At 34.4% G+C, this 10,436-nt stretch overlaps 2 protein-coding genes across 2 annotated transcripts; both read right to left on the bottom strand.

Moving 5' to 3' along the window:
- Positions 1 to 254: 254 nt before the first annotated feature.
- LOC129966212 (uncharacterized) lies at positions 255 to 2,878 on the bottom strand. Its single transcript, XM_056080626.1, has 2 exons — positions 518 to 2,878; positions 255 to 464 (listed from the first exon to the last, which is right to left on the bottom strand). Exons 1-2 carry the CDS (start codon positions 2,876 to 2,878, stop codon positions 255 to 257), a joined length of 2,571 nt encoding a protein of 856 aa, XP_055936601.1.
- Positions 2,879 to 2,899: 21 nt separating this feature from the next.
- Positions 2,900 to 4,201, bottom strand: LOC129966211 (uncharacterized). The gene has a single exon (XM_056080625.1). The coding sequence runs from the start codon at positions 4,199 to 4,201 to the stop codon at positions 2,900 to 2,902; it is 1,302 nt and encodes a 433-aa protein (XP_055936600.1).
- Between the last annotated feature and the right edge of the window lie 6,235 nt (positions 4,202 to 10,436).

Raw genomic sequence — 10,436 nt, 5'->3', positions numbered from 1 at the left:
CAAGCTAAATCAAAACAAAACAAATAATTCTTAGGTTATAGGTGGACGGTTTGTATTCAGACATTGAAAATAATATTGCACAATCTTAAATTGAACACATACATAAGACAAAAAAATAAACAGAGTGAAATATTTTACAACATGTTACATACTCCCACCTTGCAAAGTGAAGGGTTACAAACTGAACTTTGCAATATAAAACAAACTGAAATTTATAACACTTAATTCCTCGTGAAATCTGTAAAATTGAAAGTTCACAAGTCCAATTTACGAGGAACGTTTATGGTCCTTCCTAATCTGGTTTTGGTATGGTGTATCTCCTCAGAAATATCAGTCCTTTCAACAGGAGAATTGGGAACCTGGTCAGCAGGTAATTCAGGAACATGATCAGCAGGTGAATCAGGAACACGGTCAGTAGGTAAATCAGGAGTCTTCTCAATAGATAAGCCACTACTCTGATGTTTCTACTATAGGTGGAAAAATATTCACTCTTTATATCTGTTGTTTGAATATTCACCATAGAGGTCACGATAGCTCTTCTCTCTTTATTCACTTCTTCCTCATTGACATCTACTACAACATCACTAACAGGCCATTCATGAGACGAAAGATACAACCAACTGGGACCTTCCCACCATTTCGAACTGCAAAGCTGCTTCGCTGAACACCCTCTACTCGGACAGTCCGCTGGATTCAGTGATCCAGGAACGTGTCTCCAAGCTTTGACTGGTGTCAGCTTCCGAATTTCTTGAACACGGTTGTAAACAAATACACCCCACGGTTCTTCTCTCTTCAACCAAGCCAGCACAGTAGTAGAGTCTGTCCAGAAATAAACATTGTCTGTTGGAAACTCTTTCAAGACAGTGGAAGAAAGACTAGCAGATATAGCAGCACCAAGAAGTTCCAGCCTTGCAATAGTTGTTTCCTTTTTCCCACAAGGTGCAATTCTAGTTTTACTCTGCACCAGTTGTATGTGTACAGAGTTTCCACTATCAACTCGTAGGAAAACAACCGCAGAATAGGCTAGTTTGCCCGCGTCGCAAAAAAAATGCAATGAAATATTCTCAAATCCGCTATCACAGTGTAACCATCTTGGTACTATAACATGCTTCAAATATTCCAGCTCCATTAGCCACTTCAGAAAATCTTGACGTGTTTTTAGATCTACTTCTTCATCCCAACCGATTTTAGATTTCCACAAATTTTGTAGCCAGAGTTTTGGTAGTAGCAACACAGGACTAGTAATCCCCAAGGGATCAAACACTTTGTGGGAAGCAGCAAGAATATTTCTTTTCGTGATAACCTCTTCCATTAGTTCTCTGAAATCCGGAATATTTATTGAAAGAGTATCACAATGTCTGTCCCAAATCGTTCCCAGGATGATTGTAGGACTTGTTATTGGATCAGATGGGCTAGAGTGCTCCCACCCTCGTAAGTCGAATTTTCTTTCAGCCATGATCTCCGTGGCTACATCAATAAATCGTTCTAGCTCCGACTGGGTTTTGACGCTTGCTAAACAATTGTCCACGTAAAAGCTGTTCATCAACTTTTGAATAATGCACTCAGGGTATCTTCCACGGCCTTGCTGCGCTTCTTCCAACTTTCTCTCCAAGTGGTATTGGATTGTTGACCCAAGTAAGAAAGGGCTGCTGGAAACACCAAACACCACTCGGCAATGTCGGTAATGTATGAGTTCTCCTTCTTCACTGTGCCACAAAAATCGCAGGAAATTTCGATCCTCCTTATATAGACTTATTTGTAAGAAGGCCTTCCGTATATCAGCCGAAATGCCAAACCTATACAGTCGAAACCTTGTTAACATGGAAGGGATCAATTCAATCAAGTTTAATCCCTTTTCCAAACAGTCATTGAGGCTGACCGCTCCCTTTTGTTTTGATGAAGCGTTAAAGACGGGCCTAATTTTCGTAGTGCTGTTCGGCTTCACCACATGTCGATGGGGCAGATAGTGACAAGCAGACTTTATTTCCTCTTGGGGAACTTCTTCAATTATGCCTTCTCGTTCCCATTCTTTAAAGACATCACCGTATTCTTGAAATAAGTTTTCCTTCTTCAGCTTATGGGTTGTCACTTGCAACCCTTTGAGTGCCAAATTGAAGTTGTCTGGAAGAGGCAAATGACCGTCAAGCCAAGGTAGGGAGACAAGGAATCGCTCTTCTTCATCGACCTTGACAGTTCTTAAGAAGTGCTCCATCGACGCTTTATGAAGCTCCTCTTTGGTTTTTTGTTCTGAAGGATCTTGGATCCCCAAGGAATCTAATCTCCATAATTGGGAGATATCCATCTCTTTCACAAATAGGGAGGCCACCAGCATAGCATTGCATGATGACATCTCATTCTCAGGAACTTTACCTGACAGAGTCCAGCCAAGTAGTGTCTCCATGGCAACAAGCCCACAGGATAGAACTCTACGCTGGCCAGTCATGAGCTTCCCTATCACATCTGAACCAAGAAGCACTTGAACAGATTGTGGCTCCTCCCCTACATCTGATAGCCTTATCTTCATCTCACGGAGCTCTGTAATCCATGAACCTGGAATGACTGATGAAATTTTGTCACATATAGATGGCTGGTCTAATGCTTCCAGGTTGCATGTAACACTGTTGTCTTGATTTCTCAGTTTTATCCGATAGCAATTATGTTCGCACTTGTCAGATTTAATGCCCCCAAACAATGAGTGCATCAGAATTTCCTTTCTGAGTGGGATATATCCCATTTTCTCAACAACATTCTTTAATACATAAGTCTTTTGTGACCCAGAATCTAGAATTGCCCTAACTGGGATTTCTTTGTTACCACACACCATTTTTAATTTCAACGTTTGGAGGAACACCCTGGGACTAGAAGTGTTGTTGGCCATATTAACTTCAACATTTGGACTCTAATTCTCACTCTTGAATGAATCTTGATTCTTAGCCTCTAGAGACTCACACATAAGTGGGACATGCTTTTTCCCACATATTACACATCTTAAAAATGTCTTACAGGAACGAGATGTATGCTTTGGTGTTAAGCAAGCAAAACAACATTGCTTCTCTCTTAAAATATTATACCTTTCAGCCAAACTCATCTTCTGAGCTTGAAAACAGTCTGGGCTCGAGTGTTTCCCAGTACAGAAAACACATTCTTTCTTCACTTCTTTTGAAGCTGTAGTAAATAAATTGGCAGCTGTAGGTACTTTTTTCATTGGAAAATCTCTTACTTTTTTCTTAAATGATTGGCGATTTTCATCTGCACCCAAGCCAAAACCAGCCATAGCCAAATTAATTCTTTCTTCGCCCTCCGTTTCTGCTTTAAGAAAAGTCATCAAGTTGGTTAAACGGTCTTTAGCATCAGTTGAGACTGCTGAAGAAGCACTTCTATTCCATGCTTTCAAAAAGTCCTCTTGAAAACAAGACTCCACCATGGGATAAAGAATTGAAGCACATTTATCAGTAGTCACTCCTAAAGTCTCTAAGGCTCTCAGATAAGATTCGAGTTTATCATAGAGAGATGTCATCGATATTTTCTCATGTTTCTGAACTGAGATTATCAGCTTTAATAATTCCCGAACATAAACTTCTACTAATAGTTCATCTCTCCCAAATCGTGCTTTTAAACTTTCAACTGCTTTGGCATAATTGGCTGCTGTTGCCGGGAAGCTTTCTACTACTTCTCGGGCTCGTGATCCATTTACAGTAGCTTGCACAAGATATTGAAATTTGTTCTCAGGCGCGATTTCATCATCGTTATGAATGTGTTGAAACTGGCTCCAGAATTGTAGCCAATCTTTAATATCGCCATTAAACTGTCTAAATTCTAATTTTGGCAGATTAAATTTCTTTTTAGCACCAGATATAACAGTATTTTGAGACTCACCTGTAATTGGCAACGTTGCTCTGATTCTCGCCAATTCCAGTTCGTGTTCTCTTATTTTTCCACTTTCTTCGTATTCTAGCTGTTTTAATCTTTCCGCTTTTTCAAATTCTGTTTGCTTTTGTTTTTGTTCTTCTTTTAGTTTTCGCTGGCTCACGGCCGTTACTAAAATATTTGTCACAAAGTCTGGATCATCCAAATACTCTTTGCTATTCAAAATAATATCTTTCAGTTCAGAAATTTTTACCTTATCAGACAGTGTCTCTCCTATTTCTTCTGCTGCAAACAACAAGTCCTCTTTCAAGAAGCCCTTAGCTGTTTTAAACATGTTTGTATTCAAAAACAACGTCCTGTCGCGGACGCCAGAAATGTAAACAATGTCAGTAAAAATATCGTTGCGGACGCCTTTTATATTACAATTCACTCAAATGATCAAAAGATCTCCAGATGAGTGATATACTCACGAAAAAGTGTATTAATCAGTGTTCTTAAATGCAATTAACGACCCTGATTGCATATCACAGTTCTTTATTAACGGACAAACACATTCATAACAAACTACACTATTTACAAGATGTTGCCGCGACAGAAATGTAAACAATGTCAGTAAAAATATCGTTGCGGACGCCTTTTATATTACAATTCACTCAAATGATCAAAAGATCTCCAGATGAGTGATATACTCACGAAAAAGTGTATTAATCAGTGTTCTTAAATGCAATTAACGACCCTGATTGCATATCACAGTTCTTTATTAACGGACAAACACATTCAAAACAAACTACACTATTTACAAGATGTTGCCATACGGTACAAGCTAAATCAAAACAAAACAAATAATTCTTAGGTTATAGGTGGACGGTTTGTATTCAGACATTGAAAATAATATTGCACAATCTTAAATTGAACACATACATAAGACAAAAAAATAAACAGAGTGAAATATTTTACAACATGTTACAATTAATGTTTTAAAAAAATTAAATAAGAAATAAAGCATTTAAATCTGAAACATTATCATTTTCTAAACAAGTGAGTTACCAAATTTTAAAAACATAATTCCATTTATTCATTATAATTTAATGTCTAGATCTCTCACAGTAATTAAAGATTACTCTAAAGTATTTTATTGTGAATTCTGAGCTATATTTGGACATACTTATTTACAAAGATGGCTCGATTTTGATTGATTGATTCTCTATCTTATGAAACAAATCGAAAGTAGTAAACATTAAAACGAAGGTATGCTTAAAATCTTAATTTATTAAAAAAAACAAGAAGGCATGGGGGAAATTCAATGCTAAATTTCAATTTGATGCATTGTGTGCATTAAACGCATACCAAAAATGTTTAATTTACGAAAAATAAGACATAATTATTTAAGTATAATAAAATTTAATTGAAAGCAATTTTTTCGTGCCATTAAATATTACACATAATTTTTATGTTAAGATTATAAAATTCCTTATGATCAGAAAACTCTTAAATATACTACATCAAAGCAAGTCTTTTATTATCCCGCATAAGAATCTTATCGCATAGAGAAAAAAAAATACTTAAGAAATTGCTAAGTATATTCTTATACAGTCTTCAGTGTTCAACCTAAGGCCTTATCGCAAAAACGATCATTTTTACTTTTATGACAGCATTCGATCCACCTTGACGGTAAGTGCAAAAAGTGAAATTTATTTGCTGATATTCCAGGAAACGCTGTTCGACCATGCACCCTCTTGCCATAGCACTCTTTTGTTTCACATTTTTAGAGATATTTTTAGTTCTTTTCATAGCTTCCAGTAGATGAAAAGTTTTTGGAATTTTTTCCAGTACATAAAATATTTAATAACTGTAACACATGAGTGGTTTGAGAGCATTTTTTCATTGTAACACTCTATCAATAATGTTGCAAAAGGAATTCAAGCAATAACAGTAAATCATTGTTGTCGGGGTCTTAATGATAAAAGTATGCATTTGATTTCTTTGATAGATTAGATAAATATAAAAATAAATATCATGTTTACTAGTTAAAGCAAGTGGTAGGAATACATTATATTTCGTAAATCTGATTAATTCCAATCCTTAGCAATTAATATTTATATCTCTGTTTTTACAAGTAACCATCGTATCAAGAATCATTAGTTTACAATACGTAATTAGTGCTCCGCTAAAATTTTCTTTATTCTTATATACATATGATATACAATATTTTTTTTAAAGTTGGAAGAAAATTTATTGTGTCATATTTTCTATAGCGCATACATAAAAATATAGTTTGTTTTATTTATATAGATTTAATGTTATTCACTTAATATTAAAACCTTTAATACTTCTTGGTAAATTATTTTCATTCAGACCAACAGTATCGGGTTCTTTCGTAGCTGTTTTAATTCGTTCTCTGAGAAAAACCAATAGTATCGTGTTCTCTCGTAGATAGTTTAGCTCGTACTATGAGAAACTAACAATGTCGTGTTCTCTCGTAGATAGTTTAGCTCGTACTATGAGAAACTAACAATGTCGTGTTCTTGAAAAACTATTATGGTTTATACTATTAAAAACCTATAATATCATGTTCTTTCATAGCTGTTTTGGATTGTATTATGAGAAAAGAGTACAGCTTAGAATATTTTAATTGTAGCATTCATAGTATATTTTTCTATTGAATATTGTTACGAATCTGCGATGCGGCTTCCCAGCATAGTTGGTTCTGTAGGAGGTCCCAGAGCTTGGCGACAAACTTGGCGACTTTGGCGCCAAAATAGATTATACCCGAAACATCGAGAATTTTCCCGATCCGTCCAGTAGGAATGGAGTTAAGCCTCGAACGTTCCTGATTGGTTGAGAGGCATCTAGCCCCGCCTCTTGAGACCTATAAAAGGAAGCACGCGCAGCTGCCGAGCAGTGGTGAGTCGTAGTGGTGAACCGACGGTGAATTGAGTCGTGGACCAGTGGAATCGGAAGTGACGGTGAAGAACTCGTCTTCCAGGGACTAGCGGAGTAGCAACGGAGTAAAACTGCTGTGTTTGCTGTTGTATGCTGCACGTCTCGGCTGAAGATAATCGTCTTCTGTGCTGTATATCGTTGTCGTCTTTGTGCTGTCCTGTATGTCTTCGTGTAAATAAACGTCGTTGTTTTATTTTCTACTGCCGGCTGCTGATTGAGTGTTCTTCACACCATATAACTCCCACTATCCAAACGAACCCGGAAATTTCGTAACAATATATTGTTTCTCTTACATTCATAGATTTTATCACAAAAGTAAAAAAAGTGTTTTATTTGAAGCATTGTCTGAATATAACAAAGGAAATTATTACATTTTTAGTGATATTTTGCAACATTACAAATATCCAACACCAGAAGCAGAAAAATAAGGGTCTCTTCATTGTTATGTTGTTGAACTATTGCCCAAAGCCTAAAAATGATAAAAACTTATGTGAATAATAAAGGATGTTTAAGTTCGGACGGCGAGAAACTTAATATGCAACGGTAAAATTGTTATAAAATAAGAAAATAATGCGAAAAATCGATAATTATCACTCTTTTTAACAAAGTAGCGGTTTGAAGGAAAACTGGACACATGAGGAGTTCACACTTCAGTGAAAAACAAAAGAAATAAGAATGCGATCCTACAATTTAAGAAAACGTATGGTCACATCTGACAACCAGGCGCATTCTACAACGATTTCCCATTCTTCATATAAATTTTGAATAAGTTGCTAACTCAAAGAACTCACAAAGAGATCTTTTCATATCAGAACGGAATTTGGTATGTGTAGAAGGTCTGCAAATTGTATCCGAGTATTTCACACACAACTATCAATAGAATTCTAAACAAATGGCTAAACAGGTTACAGCATGCTTTGCATATTTTCCATTTCAAGGGCAACTGATCATACTCGCAAGGTCAAAATGCCATCATCATCCATAAATATGAAGTTAGGATCTATAGAATCTCTAAACAAGCGAACTTAAGGCTCAAGAACTTTAACTATGTGACTTTCAGCAATCACAGACTCAATTTCAAATGTACGAAGGTTCATTCGACCGTCTACCGTAATGTCTATCAGCATCATGATTCCTTTTAACGGAAAATAATTTTTACCGCGATATTACCTTGTCGAAAGCGAGTTTCACTTTCTGGTAATATTGTTAGCAGATGAAAATTGTTCAAACTAAAACGAGATTCATTTCTGAACATGACATTGACTCACTGTCTCGAACTGTACTGATGTTTCAAACTCCTGACTAAACATCCGCTTTTATGCTTAGATGCGAAGGTAATGCAAACTGTTGGTTCTTGGAATAAATACTAACATGACTAAGAAACTGTGAACAGTTTGACTGCAAACTCGGGCTTCTGTTTTGACTGTAAGTGTTTGAACCCAGTTAACTGTCGCAACTATTTCTCTGGCGTCGGGTCATTATTGACGGATATCTGTGTTGTTAAACAATTTTGACTCTAGCCCGATATGGTATAGATCTTCAATTAACATTTTTCACACTTTGAAAGCTTTTCTATAGTCTTGAAGTCACACACTGAAAAACACTGAAAATTCGGGACATTTTGGTTTCGAATATTCCAAAAAAATTTCATTTTGCAAACTTGTGTCGTTGTTATCTTCATGCCATTATTCGGTATGTTTAGTCCTTAAAAATTTCCATTTTACATGAATTACACAATGTCTGAACTTCTTATGATTCCACATTCCTAAGCCCGCAGGTATTCTGTTTATAAAGAAATGCTTTGTATAAAGATAAATTTTTATTTTCAATGGATAATTGTCCACAAGTTGTTTCAATAATCTTAATATGTATAAATTACGTGTCACGTTGTTTGTCCGCGATGGACTCCTAAACTACTTAACCGATTTTAATCAAATTTGCGTGTGCAGTTTGATCTAACTTAAAAGATAGGATAGCCCTTTTTTTGAATTTTTAATTTGAATTTTAATTATTAATTAAAAACTAACTTTCCCGCCAAAAAAATCTTTTCATTTTCCCCACCGCCAAATGAGTACGGCTTCAATTTTTTTTCCGAACAGTCATGAGGCTAGGCTTAAGATTTTTTGGGTGATTTTTTGAAACGATTCTATTTATTTTCTTAATGTTTGATGCATTTAAAATGAAACATTGTTAATGAATCGATCTTTCAGATTCATTCTGAAGTACTTTTGAATTAAAATAAAACAGAATAAAGAAAATTAAAAATTTCTAATCTGCATAGCGTTACCCCAACTGGCGTAGAAAAACTCACGCATTTGCGTTACCGTAACTGGCGTTGAAAATTCACGCATGCGCATTGTGTTCTGATTGTTGACATGACAACCATTATCAACGGATGATTTAAATTATTTTTAGGTTAGTTGCATGTTTTTGTAATTAAATTGTATTTTTGTTAGTTATATATTTGTTGTATATGCTTATAGTTTTAAGTACATCGTTTTTTTAGTTTTTTTTTAACCTGTTTTCACTCGATTATTTTAAATGATTCGTTTTATTTTCTTAGTGTTTGATGCATTTAAAATTAAACATTGTTAATTAATCGTTCTGGTCATAATGAATCTGAGAATATTTTGTTGACAAATTCTTGAAATATTACATAAATTAGGAAAGATATTCTTTAGTGCCCATAAAGTTTAAACGCTCAGTGACTGTTTTCAGTAATCATATTACAAAAAATTACTTTGTTTCAGTAAAAAATGTTATTATATTAATTGCAGATTAATCCTTTCCACTTTAATTTATAGTATAAATTCTACGAAACTAACAGAAAATTACAGAGATATATATTACGTTATGACTGAAGGCGTTTATAATATTATGAGAGAATTATATGACTATCAAAATTTGAAGTTTTAAAATATTTTGATGAAGAAGCTATTAAAATAGGAATTACATAAAATATTTAATTATTAAAATTTAAACGAACATTAAGATTGGCGAACCGGCTGGTCGCCAAAGGCGGCTAGTAACTTATATATATTAGAGAAAGTGAGAGATAATGTTAGAAGCTATAGTTGACAGATAAAAGCATCACAATATATGTTTATATTTTTGGGTTTTTATAATATATATATATATATATATATATATATATAATATAATTTTTTTTCTACATTCAATTGTTATTGATTTTTAATACTTATATTCTGATAAAAAAGTTTGTTTTCCAGAGTTTCGATTTCTTATACAAATGGATTCAACAGATTTTAACTTCCACTTACCTAAAATATGTCAAGAAAAAGAACATTTTACCATAAATATCAGAGTGTTTTTAATTAATTAAAATTAAATGCATATTTAGGCACTATACTTGAAAAAAGTGTCTTTTCAAAAATAACTGGATTTTGAAATGATTAATCGTTTTTATGTGAGGTAAATCTAATGCAGATCATATTTTAACGAAGATAGTTTGAAAAATCATTATTAAAGTAGAAATAAGGTAAGGATGCAGGGATGAAGTAGTGTTAAACTTCAGTTTGATGCATTGTATCTACTAAAAATTGATTTTAACTTTCCTTACATAAGAAGAAACGATCTAAAAGTAATAAAACGAAATTGAAAATAAT

This window comes from Argiope bruennichi, chromosome 4, assembly GCF_947563725.1.
Source record: "Argiope bruennichi chromosome 4, qqArgBrue1.1, whole genome shotgun sequence".
In the NCBI taxonomy this organism is placed as follows: Eukaryota; Metazoa; Arthropoda; class Arachnida; order Araneae; family Araneidae; genus Argiope; species Argiope bruennichi.
Note: the sequence above shows the minus strand (reverse complement) of the source record. Positions and strands in the feature narration are given on the sequence as shown.

Bases quoted from the DNA above. Each gene is read 5' to 3' on its own strand.
- LOC129966212 (XM_056080626.1), bottom strand. From the start codon at position 2,878: ATGGCCAACAACACTTCTAGTCCCAGGGTGTTCCTCCAAACGTTGAAA. The intron at 465-517 runs GTGAATATTCAA...CACCTATAGTAG, and splicing joins GAGCTATCGTGACCTCTATG to AAACATCAGAGTAGTGGCTT.
- LOC129966211 (XM_056080625.1), bottom strand. From the start codon at position 4,201: ATGTTTAAAACAGCTAAGGGCTTCTTGAAAGAGGACTTGTTGTTTGCA.